This window comes from Vipera berus (genome assembly GCF_964194415.1).
Source record: "Vipera berus genome assembly, chromosome: 1".
In the NCBI taxonomy this organism is placed as follows: domain Eukaryota; kingdom Metazoa; phylum Chordata; class Lepidosauria; order Squamata; family Viperidae; genus Vipera; species Vipera berus.
The window spans coordinates 7,459,773-7,477,756 of NC_138202.1; the positions used below are offsets into that span (position 1 = coordinate 7,459,773).

The 17,984-nt window shown below is 41.4% G+C and overlaps 1 protein-coding gene across 1 annotated transcript in view; it reads right to left on the reverse strand.

The window, feature by feature from the left end:
- The window catches only part of CELF5 (CUGBP Elav-like family member 5), a gene marked incomplete at its 3' end in the record, with an annotated part of 88,346 nt that overhangs the window by 58,460 nt on the left and 11,902 nt on the right, over window positions 1-17,984 (reverse strand). Inside the window, exon 2 of the mRNA XM_081321283.1 lies at window positions 8,962-9,044. Coding sequence (XP_081177409.1) covers window positions 8,962-9,044 — 83 coding nt within the window. The remainder of the gene's footprint in view (window positions 1-8,961; window positions 9,045-17,984) is intronic.

Below are 17,984 nucleotides of genomic sequence, written 5' to 3' on the forward strand. Positions count from 1 at the left end.
TAAATGCACACCGGTTGTGAGGTGCCCAAATTGCAAAGATGTGACCGCAGCGTTGCCAGGATGGTTTTAAGTACAAAGGAGGATTATAAAGTTACTTTTTCAGTACCATCTTAATTTCGAACAGTAACTAAACCGGGCGTTTGGTACTTGAGAGCTATCGGTAGTTCTCCAGATGTTGCCAAACTACAAATCCCATTCTCCTTAGGGAAGGGGGAGCCGTGTTACTTTGAAGGTGTACAGCAGTAAAATAGAAGCAACCCAGTGGCAGAGGCAATGTCATTAAGATGTAGGACAAGAAGTGGCAAAACCTGGGGGTGGAGTCAAAGGAGGAATTAGCCTAGAGTCTCTACGCATTCACAAACGGATCAAGTCCAGATGGTGTAGGAGGCAGCCATGGTGAACTTTATAGGTAACAACCAACAACCTGCATCAGGCCTGGAAAGAAATTGGCAACCAGCACAGCTGGCAAACTGAGGCACATCCATTAATGTCCGCCCCACTGCATTCCGGACCACTTGATGCTTGTGAGTGGTCTTCAAGGGCAGCCCCGTGTAAAGCACAATGCAGTAGTCAAGCCATGAGGTAGCCAGGGCACCTAAAGGTCCCCCAGTCTTGGAATGGGTACAATTAGTGCACCAGATGAAGCTGTTCAAAGGGCTTCCTGGCCACAACTACTCTTCACTCAGGAGCTGGGAGTCCAGAAAAGCCCACAAATTGCACACCATACTTCAAAGGGGAAGTGCAACTCACTGTTGAATAGAATAGAATAGAATAGAATAGAATAGAATAGAATAGAATAGAATAGAATAGAATAGAATAGAATAGAATAGAATAGAATAGAATAGAATAGACAATAGAGAATAGAATAGAATAGAATGGAGTGGAGTGGAGTGGAGTGGAGTGGAATGGAATGGAATGGAATAGAATAGAATAGAATAGAATAGAATAGAATAGAATAGAATAGAATAGAATAGAATAGAATAGAATAGAATAGAATAGAATAGAATAGAATAGAATAGAATAGAATGGAATGGAGTGGAGTGGAGTGGAGTGGAGTGGAGTGGAGTGGAGTGGAGTGGAGTGGAGTGGAGTGGAGTAGAATAGAATAGAATAGAATAGAATAGAATAGAATAGAATAGAATAGAATAGAATAGAATAGAATAGAATAAACAATAGAGAATAGAATAGAATAGAATAGAATAGAATAGAATAGAATAGAATAGAATAGAATAGAATAGAATAGAATAGAATAGAATAGAATGGAATGGAATGGAATGGAATGGAATGGAATGGAATGGAGTGGAGTGGAGTGGAGTGGAGTGGAGTGGAGTGGAATGGAATGGAATGGAATAGAATAGAATAGAATAGAATAGAATAGAATAGAATAGAATAGAATAGAATAGAATAGAATAGAATAAACAATAGAGAATAGAATAGAATAGAATAGAATAGAATAGAATAGAATAGAATAGAATAGAATAGAATAGAATAGAATAGAATAGAATAGAATAGAATAGAATAGAATGGAATGGAATGGAATGGAATGGAATGGAATGGAATGGAATGGAATGGAGTGGAGTGGAGTGGAGTGGAGTGGAGTGGAGTGGAGTGGAATGGAATGGAATAGAATAGAATAGAGAATAGAATAGAATAGAATAGAAAACAATAGAGAATAGAATAGAATAGAATAGAATAGAATAGAATAGAATAGAATAGAATAGAATAGAATAGAATAGAATAGAATAGAATAGAATAGAATAGAATAGAATAGAATAGAGTTGGAATGGTCATGTCACCACTAGTCCTTCTTTTCTTTAAACTAGACATACCCAACCATTCTTTATATGTCTCGCTTTATATGTGGTGCTCAATTGCAGTCATTAGGGAAGGATTACCTGCGCTTGATTTACAGCGAAGCAAATAAATAAAGTCATCAGCATTGCTTTCAAGCCAAATTCTTCCGCAGCCATGAATTCAACTTTTGCAAGTGGATGCTTTTAAAACTATTTCCATATTTCTGTTTGTGTGCGTGTGTGTGTGTGTTTTTTTATTGTTAGAGGTGATAAGAGCATAGGAAAAAACCCCTCTATTAATGGAAATAGTTAATAAAGAAACATATTAAGATCCGGGAAGCAGGTTGTGTCTCTCTACTCTCAAAACTGTGCAGAGCAGAAGTGAGCCTTGATCTCCACCAGGATGTGAGAAACCGTCCTGCAGTGTGAAAATGATGTGTGTCTGTGTGTTTGTGTGCCAAACAGCTTTCAGCGAAAGTGTGGAAGAAAAATGCTGTGAGAATTGCTTTTTCTCCAGATGAAAAGGACTACAGTAACATTGACCGAAATGTCAATGCAGTCCTAGGCTGCATTAACAGAGGGATAGAATCAAGATCAAGTCAAGTACTAATACCACTTTACAATGCTTTGGTAAGGCCACACCTGGAATACGGCATCCAGTTTTGGTCACCATGATGTACAAAAGAGGTTGAGACTCTGGAAAGAGTCCAGAGAAGAGCAACAAAGACGATCAGGGGACTGGAGGCTGAAACATACAGGGAACGTTGGCTGGAATTGGGAATGTCTAGTTTAATGAAGAGAAGGCCGAGGGGTGACATGATAGCAGTCTTCCAGTATCTCAGGGGCTGCCCCAAAGAAGAGGGAGTCAAGCTATTCTCCAAAGCACCTGAAGGCAGGACAAGAAGCAATGGATGGAAACTAATCAAGGAGAGAAGCAACCTAGAACTAAGGAGAAATTTCCTGACAGAATAATTAACCAGTGGAACAACCTGCCTCCAGAAGCGGTGAATGCTCCAACACTGGAAGTCTTTAAGACGAGATTGGACAGCCATTTGCCTGAAATGGTATAGGGTTTCCTGCCTAAGCAGGGTGTTGGACTAGATGATCTCCAAGATCCCTTCCAACTTTGTTGTTGTTGTTGTTGTTGTTGTTGTTGTTGTTGTTGTTGTTATTATTATTATTATTATTATTATTATTATTATTATTATTATTATTATTATCTGGGGACTAGAGGCTAAAACATATGAACAATGGTTGCTGGAATTGGTCTAGTTTAATGAAAAGAAGGACTAAAGGTGATATGATAGCAGTCTTCCAATATCTGAGAGGCTGCCACAAAGGTCTGTTTGTGTGTGTGTGTGTGTGTGTGTGTGTGTGTGTGTGTGTGTGTGTGTGTGTGTAGCTACCCTCCAAAGCACCTGAAGGCAGGACAAGAAGCAACAGATGGAAACTCATCAAGGAGAGATCAAACCTAGAACGAAGGAGGAATTTCCTGACAGTGAGAACAATTAGCCAGTGGAACAGCCTGCCTCCAGAGGTTGTGGGTGCTCTAACACTGGAGGTTTGTCTGAAATGGTGCAGGGCTTCCTACCTAAGCTCAGAGCTGGACTCAAAAACCTCCAAGGTCCCATCCACCTCTGTTATTCAATTATTCTGTTATCTGGTGAGCTCCTCTCTCTCCCAAAAGAAACAGCTCTCTTTGCCCCCCCCAAAATTGGAAAAGCAGGAACTAATTGTCTGCGTCTATAGGTAACCCTCAATTTACGACCGCACGCAAGCCCAAAATTTCTGCTGCTAAGCACGACAGTTGTTCAACGAGTTTTGCCCCATTTTACAACCTTTCTTGCCAGAGTTGTTAAGTGAATCACTGCAGCTGTTAAATTAATAACACGGCTGTTAAGTGAATCCGGATTCCCCCTTGACTTTGCTTGTCAGAAGGTCGCAGAAGAGGATCACGTGACCCCGGGACACTGCAACCGTCACAAAGATGAGTCAGTTGCCCAGCGCCTGAATTTTGATCATGTGACTGTGGGGAAGTTGCAACGGTCGTGGGGATGCTGCAACAGTTGTAAGTGTGAAAAACGGTCACAAATCACTTTTTTCACTGCTGTTGTAATTTCGAACAGTCACTAAATGAATGGTCGTAAGTAGAGGACTACCGGCAAAACAACGGCATGAAGAGGCTGCACTCCTAAAGGGAGGTGGGTCAAAAACCAAAAAAAAATGGGTGCAGGCAGACTAAAACCAAACTAACATTATTAAAATTGAAGCTGATTTAAGATAATTAAACTAAGTGACAGGAGCCAAGGTTACAGCCTTATGATCTCTTAGTGGTCTCCCATCTAAATAACTGGCCCAGCTCAGCTTTCTGAGCTGAACTAAATGTGTCACCTGCTGAGGCTTAATTCCTTATTCTTGTTCAATATTACAATTTGGTGAAAAAAAATGGAGCAGTTCTTAGAAACATACTTATCATTTGAGCAGAGGTTTATACGTGCCTAAAATAAAGTTTGCTAAGTTCTCAATTTTCATTGATCGAATCTGCTTTTTTACAACATTTTGCTAGTCCTGAAAGCAGCCATTTAGTATTTATAAAAGAGTGGGCAGAGAGAGGGACAGGATAAAAGAAGAAAGTGTGAAGTTTCTTTCTTGTTCCATCTGCTGAAAAAAAGTAATATTCTTTTCGATCTCTCTGCTAGAAGATTTCAAAAGATAACGGTAGTCCTCGAATTACCACAGTCCATTTATTCACCGTTCAAAGTTATAACGCCAGTATATGACCGTTTTTCACACTTACAACCATTGCAGCATCCCCATGGGTCACATGATCAAAATTCGGCCGCTTGGCAACTGACTCATATTTATGACAGTCGCACTGTCCCCGGGGTCACGTGATCGCCTTTTGTGACCTTCTGACAAGCAAAGTCAATGGGGAAACCAGATTCGCTTAACAACCGGGTTACTAACTTAGCAACTGCAGTGATTCACTTAACAACGGTGGCAAGAAAAATCATAAAATGGGACAAAACTCACTTAACGAATGTTTCGCTTAGCGACATCAATTTTGGCCTCAACAGTGGTCGAGGACAACCTGTGTGGGACCTGTTTGACCTTTATTTCTAGAAACAGTCTAGAGCAGATCCAGAACAGGCCTATATGTACTTGAGAAGAAGAATCTGTCAAGAACACGTCTGACCAAATTAAACTTAATCACCTTTAAAAAAAAATTAAAACTTCCTAAGTAGACGGTGGGAATGTTGCTGATCTAATATATCTGGTCGGCAAAGATTCCTAGGACATTTTGTTTAGCAAGCCAGTTAAACAGAGCTGGGCAGAATTCCCAACGTTCATATTTATGACAGTCGCAGTGTGCCGGGGTCACGTGATTCCTTTTGTGACGTTCGGACAAGCAAAGCTCACGGGGGGAAGCCAGATTCGCTTAACAACCATGTGACTAATTTAACACCCGCAGGGATTCCTTTAAGAACTGTGGCAAGGAAGGTCGTAAAATGGGGTCAAACTCGCTTCACACATTTCTCACTTAACAACATAAATCCTGGGGTCAATTGAGCTGATAAGTCGAGGATTGACTGTACGAGAAAAGCTGGAAACAAAATTCAAAATGGAATAATAATAATAATAATAATAATAATAATAATAATAATAATAATAATAATAATAATAATAATAATAATAATAATAATAAGTAGTAGTAGTAGTAGTAGTAGTAGTAGTAGTAGTAGTAGTAGTTGGATGGGACCTTGGAGGTCATCTAGTCCAACCCCCTGCTCAGGCAGGAAACCCTATACCAGGGATAGGCAACCTCGGCTCTTTTATGACTCATGGACTTCAACTCCCAGAATTCCTGAGTCAGCTATGCTGAGGGGACAGGGAGAGGTTTCCAAGCTGAGCCATGCTGACTCAGGAATTCTGGGAGTTGAAGTCCACGAGTCATAAAAGAGCGAAGGTTGCCTACCCCTGCCCTATACCATTTCAGACAAATGGCTGTCCAGTCTCTTCTTAAAAACCTCCAGTGTTGGAGCATTCACCACTTCTGGAGGCAGGTTGTTCCACTGGTTAGTTGTTCTCACTGTCAGGAAGTTTCTCCTTAGTTCTAGGTTGCTTCTCTCCTTGACTAGTTTCCATCCATTGCTTCTTGTCCTGTTTTCAGGTGCCCTGGAGAATAGCTTGACTCCCTCTTCTTTGGGGCAGCCCCTGAGATATTGGAAGACTGCTATCATGTCCCCCCTCGTCCTTCTCTTCGTGAAACTACATATACCCAATTCCAGCAACCGTTCCCTACTTCTCTGGCTTGGGGAAAGTCCCTGAGAACAAGGGGATGAAACTGAACAGCGATAAATGCAAAAGGAGGAGAAATCAGAGACGTGTTGTGGATGGGAGATTACTGCCTGACAGCGTGCGTGGAAAAGAATTTGGAATAATACTTGATCACAAGCTATGAGTCAGCAGCGTAACGCGGCTGCTAAAAAACATCTAACGCAACATTAGGCAGCATCAACAGAGATTTAAATTTCCAAATTGTAGGAAGCCGAAGCCCTAAAATCAACAGCTTGCAAACCTTGGCTCTACAAACAAGGTAGGAAGAAATTCCTTATAGGAGGAATTGCACTAGTTCAGGGGTAGGCAACTTTGGCTCTTTTGTGACTCCTGGACTTCAACTCCCAGAATTCCTGAGCCAGCCACGCTGAGGGGACAGGGAGAGGTTTCCAAGCTGAGCCATGCTGGCTCAGGAATTCTGGGAGTTGAAGTCCACGAGTCATAAAAGAGCCAAAGTTGCCTGACCTTGCACTAGTTATAATGGACTGTGAGAATGACCTTGGAAGACAGGAGGAAGAGCTTGAGACTGGACATCCAGCAGATGCAGATAGTCCTCGACTTATGACCACGATAAAGCCTGGAATTTCTGTTGCTAAGTGAAACATGTGTTAAGTGAATTTTGCCCCATTTTACAACCTTTCTTGCCACGGTCGTTAAGTGAATCACTGTGGTTGTTAAGGGAGTATTAGAGTTGTTAAGTGAATCTGGATTCCCCCCTTGACTTTGCTTGGCAGAAGGTCACAAAAGGGGATCATGTGACTCCCGGGGACACTGCAACCGTCGTAAATACGAGTCGGTTGCCAAGCGTCAGAATTTTGATCACTTGACCTGGGGGATGCTGCAAAGGTCGTAAGTGCGAAAAACGGTCCTAAGTCACTTTTTTCAGTGGGGTCGTAATTTTGAATGGACACTAAACGAACTGTTGTAAGTTGAGGACTACCTGTAAAACCTTTTCAGGCCACAGAAGGAAAAGGGATGCAGGAAACAGGTCAGAAGGGGACTCTTCTTAGTTTTCCAGAGAGTTAAAAAAAAAAGGAAGGAAAAAAAATAATTTCACCCTTGCAAGATTCTTGCAATAAAGATACAGCTTTACAGTACAGGTAGCCCTCGACTTACAACAGCTCATTTAGTGACCGTTCGAAGTTACAAAGGCACTGGAAAAACTGACCTTTGACTATTTTTCACACTTACAGCCGTTGCAGCATCCCCAGGGTGGCGGGATCAAAACTCAGATGCTTGCCAAGTGACTCACATTTATGATGGATTGCAGTGTCCCAGGGTCACGTGATCCCCTTTTGCGACCATCTGACAAGCAAAGTCAATGGGGAAAGCCAGATTCATTTAACAACCGTGTTACTAACTTATCAACTGGAGCGATTCACTTCAGAACGGTGACAAGAAAGGCTGCAAAATATGTATTTTGTATGTTTGGTTTACTGATTAACCCAGGTAATATATATAATGGTTTTGATTTATTAAAGGGGATATTGCAGTGGTGGCGAACCTATGGCACGTGTGCCAGAGGGGGCACTCGGAGCCCTCTCTGTGGGCAGCGCACCTCACTCTTTGGCTAGGTTTTCGCAGAAAAATGCCATTTCTCAAGTCCCTTCCTAGCCAAAACAAGCCTCCGGAGCGAGAGCGCTGTTTTCAGCTTTGAATTCTATCAAATCTGACACCAGAAACAGATTAACAAATGAGAAACAGATTAACAAATGACCTGAGTGCTGCTCATGTTGCTCTCAAACTTACAAAGTATAAGCCAAGATTAGACAAATTATCAGCATGCATACAACAGCAAAAATCACATTAATTGTTCAAAAGCATGCCAAAGGCAAACTTTTACCTTTCAGTAAAAAGTTGTTTGAACTGAAAGCTTTGTTATTGTGTTTTTCTTTTAAGACAAAAGATGTTAATGCATGAGTTGTTTTTTTTATAAACGAAAACCTCAGTATTCAGATTAAATTGCCGTGTTGGCACTTTGCGACAAATAAGTGGGTTTTGGGTTGCAGTTTGGGCACTCGGTCTCTAAAAGGTTCGCCATCACTGCGATATTGTATTGTATTATTAAGTAGATGATTTAATATGGTGGGGAATAGATAACTTTTAGGAAATAGAACAAGAGTACATTCAAATAGATAACATGTGTATTTTGGATATTATATTTTGTCATGAAGTGAAACAAGGGAAATCTTGGTACCCCAAAGCCTGCAAATTATAAATATCAAAGGTTAAATTGGAATATTGATGAGAAGCTAAAAATTGGGTAAAAATTAACAGGAGATGGATTGTTTATGAAGATTGAACGTAATTAAGATGTGTATAAGCTAAAAAATTACTGATAAATGTAATAATGATGTTTTTATTGAGTTGACATAATTAGAACTGCACTAGCTTGAATACGAGACAGTAAAAGTTAAGGGGAAAAGAGAAGAAATATCTGATGGTGTAACCTGAGATTTGCACTAACGATTTTGCTGTCGAACTATTGATTAACCCAGTCACCACATTGCTTTTTTTCAAGACTCAAATGTAAAATTGGAAAATGAATAAAATATTATTTTTAAAAAAAGAAAGGCCGCAAATGGGGGCAAAACTCACTTAACAACCATCTCGCTTAGCAACAGAAATTGGCGGGCTCCATTGTGGTCATAAGCTGAGGAATACCTGCAATCTAGATTGTGCGCTTCTCGTCTGGACTACCTCGCCAGTAGAAAAACATCCCAGGGACTTTCATCTGTTCTCCCAGCAGACTTTGGCACGTGACGCAAAACAGGAACCGTTCCGAGATGAACGGAGTCCCGTGCAAAAATTGCCGGATGCCGACACTTACCCCTGGAAGCGTTTTCTGCTCGTGCAAGGCGGTCTGAGCTTTGATAGCAGAGTCTCGGGCGCAGTACGTCAGGAAAGCGCAACCTGAAATGGAAGCAGAAGGAACTTCAAGTCCCGTCTCTATGCGCAGGAAGCATTGAAGCACTTTGTAAATCCTGAGTATAAGGCCACACCTGGAATCCTGAATCCACTACAAAAAAAAAAGATGTGGAGCCTTTGGAAACAGAGCAGAGAAGAGCAACTAAGATGATCAAAGGCCTGGAGACTGAAATAGATGAAGAAGGGTTGCAGGATTTGGGTATGGCCAGTCTAGAGAAAAGAAGGACTATGGGGGACAGGATAGCAGTATTCCAGTATCTCAGGGGCTGCCACAAAGAAGAGGGAGTCAAGCTATCCTCCAAAGCACCTGAAGGCAGGACAAGGAGCAACGGATGGAAACTAATCAAGGAGAGAAGCAACCTAGAACTAAGGGGAAACTTCCTGACAGTGAGGACAATTAACCAGTGGAACAGCTTGCCTCCAGAAGTTGCGGGCGCTCCAACACTGGAGGTATTTAAGAAGAGATTGGACAGCCACTTGTCTGCAATGGTATAGGGTTTCCTCCCTGAGTAGGGGGCTGGACTAGAAGACCCCCCCTTAAGGTCCATTAAAGCTCTATTATTGATTGAATCCTGGAAGTGAGTCTACGGTCCTGGGTTTAATCCCTCCCTCCATCAAGCCCAGGAGAATCTGCTTCTCGCCTGGATTGTAGGCAAAGGATCACATTAGCAAATATCAGGAGGATTCACCCTTTTCCAACTGAGAGTTTACAGCTCGTCCTCTATTTACAGCATTCTTTTAGTGACTGTTCCAAGTTAGAAGGGCACTGAAAAAGGCTTACGACCATTTAACTATGATTTTAACTATTCTATTCTGTTCTGTTCTGTTCTGTTCTATTCTATTCTATTCTATTCTATTCTATTCTATTCTATTCTATTCTATTCTATTCTATTCTATTCTATTCTATTCTATTCTATTCTATTCTATTCTATTCTATTCTTATTCTATTCCATTCCATTCCATTCTATTCCATATTCTATTCTATTCTATTCTATTCTATTCTATTCTATTCTATTCTATTCTATTCTATTCTATTCTATTCTATTCTATTCTATTCTATTCTATTCTATTCCATATTCTATTCTATTCTATTCCATTCTATTTTATTCTTTTCTTATTCTATTCTATTCCATTCCATTCCATTCTATTCTTATTCCATTCCATTCCATTCCATATTCTATTCTATTCTATTCTCTGTTCTATTCTATTCTTATTCTATTCTTATTCTATTCTATTCTATTCTATTCCATTCCATTCCATTCCATTCCATTCCATTCCATTCCATTCTATTCTTATTCTTATTCTATTCCATTCCATTCCATTCTATTCCATATTCTATTCTATTCTATTCTATTCTATTCTATTCTATTCTATTCTATTCTATTCTATTCTATTCTATTCTATTCTATTCTATTCTATTCTATTCTATTCCGTTCTATTCTATTCTATTCTCTGTTCTATTCTCTGTTCTATTCTATTCTTATTCTATTCTATTCTATTCTATTCTATTCTATTCTATTCTATTCTATTCTATTCTATTCTATTCTATTCTATTCCATTCCATTCCATTCTATTCTTATTCTATTCCATTCCATTCCATATTCTATTCTATTCTATTCTATTCTATTCTATTCTATTCTATTCTATTCTATTCTATTCTATTCTATTCTATTCTATTCTATTCTATTCTATTCTATTCTATTCTATTCCATTCTATTCCATTCTATTTTATTCTTTTCTTATTCTATTCCATTCCATTCCATTCTATTCTATTCTTATTCCATTCCATTCCATTCTATTCCATATTCTATTCTATTCTATTCCGTTCTATTCTATTCTATTCTATTCTATTCTATTCTATTCTATTCTATTCTATTCTATTCTATTCTATTCTATTCTATTCTCTGTTCTATTCTATTCTTATTCTATTCTATTCTATTCTATTCTATTCTATTCTATTCTATTCTATTCTATTCTATTCTATTCTATTCTATTCTATTCTATTCTATTCCATTCCATTCCATTCCATTCTATTCTTACTCTTATTCTATTCCATTCCATTCCATTCTATTCCATATTCTATTCCATATTCTATTCCATATTCTATTCTATTCTATTCTATTCTATTCTATTCTATTCTATTCTATTCTATTCTATTCTATTCTATTCTATTCTATTCTATTCTATTCTATTCTATTCTATTCTATTCTTATTCTATTCCCTGTTCTGTTCTGTTCCATTCCATCCTTCCACCTACAACCATTGCAGCATCCCCATGGTCACATGATCAAAATTCAGATGCTTGGCAACTGCCATGTATTTATGACAGTTGTAGTGTCCCAGGGCCCTTTTGGTACCTTCCGGCAGGCAAAGTCAACAGGCGAGCCAGATTCACTTAACAACCGTGTTACTAACTTAAGAACTGCAGTGGTTCACTCAGCAAGTGTGGCAAGAAAGCTCTTAAAACAGGGGAAAACTCACTCAACCGCCGTCTCGCTTATCCTCGGAAATTTTCGGCTCAGTTGTGGCCGTATGTCGAGGACTACCAGTATTCCATTCACAAGCAGGGCCCTCTGATTGACCTCTGATCAGTCATAGTTCTCCTGGCCATTGCTGGTTTGTGTTCACCAGCTGATCCTTTTATCCATCAATAAGGCTGCTTTCAGTTGAGATCCCCTGAGCCTTGCAGAGGGCAAAGGAGTTGTCTGAATGAAGCCATTCTGGAGGTTTGCAAGATGTGATTTCCTCCTATACTGAAAGCCACTTCGAACAAGGAAGGATCAGTGTCAGGTGCAGTCAAGATATAATCTGCCGGGGTGGGGGAGGGGGTGTTGGTTTAAAAAAAACCAAGTTCCACTTTTGATCATCTGATGTCTCCTCACATAGAAAATGGCTCATAATAACAATAACAACAATAAAAAGTTGGAAGGGACCTTGGAGGTCATCTAGTCCAACCCCCTGCTCAGGCAGGAAACCCTATACCATTTCAGGCAAATGGCTGTCCAGTAACTTCTTAAAAACCTCCAGTGTTAAGAGTATTCCCAGCTTCTGGAGGCAGGTTGTTCCACTGATTAATTGTTCTCACTGTCAGGAAATCTCCCCTTAGTTCTAGATTGCTTCCCTCCTAGATTAGTTTCCATCCGTTGCTTCTTGTCCTGCCTTCAGCTGCTTTGGAGAATAGCTTGACTCCCTCTTCTTTGGGGCAGCCCCTGAGATACTGGAAGACTGCTATCATGTCCCCCCTCGTCCTTCTCTTCATTAAACTAGGTAAAGGTAAAGGTTACCCCGCACATGCGTGCTAGTCGTTTCCAACTCTAGGGGCCGGTGCTCATCTCCGTTTCAAAGCCGAAGAGCCAGCGCTTGTCCGAGGACGTCTCCATGGTCATGTGGCCGGCATGACTAGACGCCAAAGGCTCACAGAACGCTGTTACCTTTCCACTGTAGTGGTCCCTATTTTTCTACTTGCATTTTTACGTGCTTTCGAACTGCTAGATTGGCAGAAGCTGGGACAAGTAACAGGCGCTCACTCTGTTACGCGGCACTTGGGATTTGACCCGCCAAACTGCCGACCTTCTGATCGACAAGCTCAGCGTCCTAACCCACTGAGCCACCGCGTCCCTTTCATTAAACTAGACATACCCAATTCCTGCACCGTTCTTCGTAGGTTTTACCCTCCAGTCCCCTGATCCTCTTCGTTGCTCTTCTCTGCACTCTTTCCAGAGTCTCAACATCTTCTTTTACATCGTGGTGACCAAAACTGGATGCCGTATTCCAAGTGGGGCCTTACCAAGGCATTGTAAAGTGTTATTAACGCTTCACCTGACCTTGATTTGCAGACGAGATCTCTGTTCGCTCCCTGTTTGCTGAAGCAACGCCCTACAGATACCTCTCGACTTACGATCACAGTGGGGACTAGACTGTTGTTAAATGAGATGCCCAATTTTACCACCTTTTTTTGCCATGGCTGTTAAGCGAATCTAGTTATTAAGTGAATCTGGCTTCGAATGGACTTTGCTTGTCAGAAGCCGGTTGGGAAAGTCATAAATGGTGATTGTGTGATTTCCCCAGGATGCTGCTGTTGTTATAAAATCCATGCTGGTTGCCACACGCCCAAATTTTAATCACATAGCCGTGGGCGTGATAGAATGTTTGTTACCTATTAAGACCAGACATGTCACTTTTCTGCGCTGTTGTCACTTTGAGAGGTCACTAAATGAATGATTTTAAGTCGAGGATTACCTGAAAATATACCCCCTTCAAAAAAATAGACCTAATCATCTTACGTAGCCCAATAAAGGCACCCACTTACACCCCACAAACCACAAAAGATTGACAACAGAGTGGAAATGAAAAAGAAAAAAGATGGCCAGTTAAAGAAAGTCATCCACACCCCACACCAGTGAGAAGCACAGATGTACTACAACATTTTGTTCCAGACCCCACTTGTTACTACCGAAGTGTGTGGATTTTTGGGAATAGAAGTCCTCAAATGCTGGCTAGGGAATTCTGAGATTTCAAATCTTCAAACTTTGGCTAGGGAATTCTGGGGTCTGAAGTCCACAGATGCTGGCTGGGGAATTCTGGGAGTTGAAGTCCACAGATGTTGGCTGCGGCATTCTGGGATTTCAAATCTTCAAACGTTGGCTAGGGAATTCTGGGGTCTGAAGTCCACACATGCTGGCTGGGGAATTCTGGGATTTCAAATCCTCAAACGCTGGCTGAGGTATTTTGGGAGTTGAAGTCCACAGATGTTGGCTGGGGAATTCTGGGATTTCAAATCCTCAAACGCTGGCTGAGGAATTCTGGGATTTCAAATCCACAAATGCTGGCTGGGGCATTCTGAGAGGTAAAGGCCACCATGCTGGCTAGAGCATTCTGGGAATTGAAGTCCACCCATCTTAAAAGTTGCTGAGATGGAGAAACACTCTTCCTTGTCCGATTGCCTGAAAGCTAAGCAGGATCAGGCATTGTGAGTGTGCGGATGGGCGAGCGCTTCTTTCCTTTCCTTGCTTCGTCTCTCTTCCCCCTCCGGTTTCCTGAACGGGGACAATTTACAGACGGGAGAAACGGAACCCACAGGGGGTTTTGTGTGTGTGTGTGTGTTTGCCTCTTGTTCCATGTGTTCGTTCGGCACCATCTGTGAAAAGTGCAACCTACACACCAGCTGGAGCCAGCACGGCGGAAAGATACTGAAAAAATGAAAGGGGGGGGGGAGAAGAAATGACTGGAGATACAGAGAATTTTTTTTAGCGGGGACGGGACGGCGGAGAACATTCTTGTTCTATGAACTCTGGTTAAGTTCCAGCATGGGAGAACAGTGGGTGAACAGCCCAGTGAGGTCAAAAAAGTCAAAATGGTGGACACATCCATTCTGTCACTGTTTGATGTGGGTTGTGTGAGCAGGGCTGCAGCTGCCATTTTGAATTCCTCTCTGCAGATATTGTGGCAATTAAAGCCTGGCTGGGGAATTCTGGGAGTTGAAGTCCAGAAGTCTTAAAGTGGCCAAGTTTGAGGACCCCTCAATTAGAGGATGCATTCACAAATAACTACACATAGTCCTCAAATTACGACTACAACTGAGCCCCAAATGTCCATTGCTGAGGAAGACAGTTGTTTTACCTCAGTTTAGGACATTTTGGCCATGCGACTCCCTGAATCACTGGATTGTTAAGCAAATCTAGCTTCCCCATTGACCTTGCTTGTCGGATGCTGGCAGGGAAGGTCAAATGCGCCAGGACGCCGTAACCATTGCAAACACAGTTTGTCCTCGACTTATAACAGCTCACTTAGTGACCAGTCAGAGTTACAACAGCACTGAAAAAAATGAGTGATGACCGTTTTTCACACTTAGGACCGTTGCGGCATCCCCATGTTCCTGTGATCCAAATTTAGACACGGATTCATATTTATGATGGTCGCAGTGCCCCGGGGTCATGTGTGATCCCCTTTTGTGGCCTTCTGACAAGCAAAGTCAACGAGGGAAGCTGGATTCACTTAACAACGGTGTTACTAACTTAAGAACTGAAGTGATTCACTTGACAAGCTGCGGAAAGACAGGTCGTAAAATGGGGCAAAATTCACTGAACAAGGTCTCACTTAGCCATAGAAATTTTGCACTCCATTGTGGTCATAAGACAAGGACTACCGGTACATAATTCAGAAATTTTGTTTTGGATGATAATTTGGTGGTGAAAAATGGCTCAGAATCTGTGCGTGTCAAAGTCTGAGGGATTAAATGGAGGCAAACTTGGAATGTAGGAATAGTAATGCAGCCATGGAAATTTCAATGAAAGAAAAATGTTAAGTTTCTTCTGAATGTCACCCTTAGACAGAATTGCTTCAAGCTGTTTCATCGCTGGTATATCACTTCAGTCTTAATTCCTAAAAATAGATAAAGATTCTTTAAAAAAAATTGCTGGAAATATAACGAGCAGCTTAGGTCATTTTGTGTGTGTGTGTATGTATGTGTGTGTGTGTGTATGTTTGTATGTATGTATGTGTATATGTCCCTATACATATATAGGGACACGGTGGCTCAGTGGGTTAGGACACAGTTCGAAAGCACGTAAAAATGCAAGTACAAAAATAGGAACCACTACGGTGGGAAGGTCCCCTTCATGGATTACTGCCTTGTCATGGCGAAGGGGCTTGCGTAATTCAATGAAGCTATGAGCTATGCCGTGCAGGGCCACCCAAGACGGAAAGGTCATAGCAGAGAGTTCTGACAAAACGTGATCCACTGGAGAAGGAAATGGCAACCCACTCCAGTATCTTTGCCATGAAAACCCTATGGACAGTACCAAAAGGCAAAACGATATGACGCTGGAAGATGAGCCCCTCAGGTCGGAAGGCGTCCAATATGCTACTGGGGAAGAGCAGAGGGCTAGTACTAGTAGCGCCAGAAAGAATGAAGCGACTGGGCCAAAGCCGAAAGGACGCTCAGCTGTGGATATGTCTGGTGGTGAAAGGAAAGTCCGATGCTGTAAAGATTTTTTCTCCATAGGAACCTGGAATGTAAGATCCATGAATCAAGGAAAGCTGGACGTGGTCAAACAAGAGATGACAAGACTGAACATCGACATCTTGGGTATCAGCGAACTAAAATGGACAGGAATGGGTGAATTTAATTCAGATGACCATCAGGTATACTACTGTGGGCAAGAATCCCTCAGAAGAAATGGAGTAGCCTTCATAGTCAATAAAAGAGTAGGAAAAGCAATACTGGGATACAATCCTCAAAATGACAGAATGATCTCAGTTCGAATCCAAGGCAAACCATTCAATATCACAGTAGTCCAAGTCTATGCCCCAACCACCGGTGCTGAAGAGGATGAAATTGACCGGTTCTATGAAGGCCTACAGCACCTTAACAGAACTAACACCAAAAAATGATGTCCTTATCATCATGGGGGATTGGAATGCTAAAGTAGGAAGCCAAAAGATAACCGGAATAACAGGCAAGTTTGGCCTTGGAGTACAAAATGAAGCAGGGCACAGGCTGATAGAATTCTGTCAAGAGAATGCGATGGTCATAGCAAACACTCTTTTCCAACAACCCAAGAGACGGCTCTACACATGGACGTCACCAGACGGTCAACACAGAAATCAGATTGACTATATGCTCTGCAGCCAAAGATGGAGAAGCTCTATACAGTCAGTAAAAACAAGACCAGGAGCTGACTGTGGCTCAGACCATGAGCTTCTCGTTGCAAAGTTTAGGCTTAAATTAAAGAAAGTAGGAAAAAGCACTAGGCCACTCAGGTATGAATTAAATCATATCCCTGTTGAATATACAGTAGAGGTGACAAATAGATTTAAGGAATTAGATCTGATAGACAGAGTGCCTGAAGAACTATGGACAGAGGTTCACAACATTGTACAAGAGGTAGCAACTAAAACCATCCCAAAGAAAAAGAAATGCAAGAAAGCAAAATGGCTGTCTGAGGAAGCTTTGCAAATAGCTGAGGAAAGGAGGGAAGCGAAAGGCAAGGGAGAAAAAGAAAGATACCCCCAATTGAATGCAGAATTCCAGAGAATAGCTAGAAGAGATAAGAATGCCTTCTTAAATGAACAGTGCAAAGAAATAGAAGAAAACAATAGAATAGGGAGGATCAGAGATCTTTTCAAGAAAATTGGAGAGATGAAGGGAACATTTAATGCAAAAAAGGTCATGATAAAGGACCAAAATGGCAGGGACCTAACAGAGGCAGAAGAGATTAAGAAGAGGTGGCAAAATTACACAGAGGAACTATACAAGAATGAGCTTAATGTCCCTGATAATCACAATGAGGTGGTCACTGACCTCGAGCCAGACATCCTAGAATGTGAAGTGAAGTGGGCCTTAGAAAAGCTGAGCAACAACAAAGCTAGTGGAGGTGACAGTATTCCAGCTGAGCTATTCAAAATCTTAAAAGACAATACAGTAAAAGTGCTACACTCAATTTGCCAGCAAATTTGGAAAACTCAACAGTGGCCACAGGATTGGAAAAGATCAGTTTACATTCCAATTCCAAAGAAAGGCAGTGCCAAAGAATGTTCAAACTACCGCACCATTGCACTCATTTCTCATGCTAGTAAAGTTATGCTTAAAATCCTACAAGCTAGACTCCAGAAGTATGTGGATCGAGAACTACCAGAAGTACAGGCAGGATTTCGAAGAGGCAGAGGATCAAATTGCCAACATACGCTGGATCATGGAGAAAGCTAGGGAGTTCCAGAAAAACATCTACTTCTGCTTCATTGACTGTGCTAAAGCCTTTGATTGTGTGGATCATAACAAATTGTGGCAAGTTCTTAAAGAGATGGGCGTACCAGACCATCTTATTTGTCTCTTGAGAAACCTATATGCGGGCCAAGAAGCAACAGTGAGAACTGGACACGGAACCACTGATTGGTTCAAAATTGGGAAAGGAGTCCGGCAAGGCT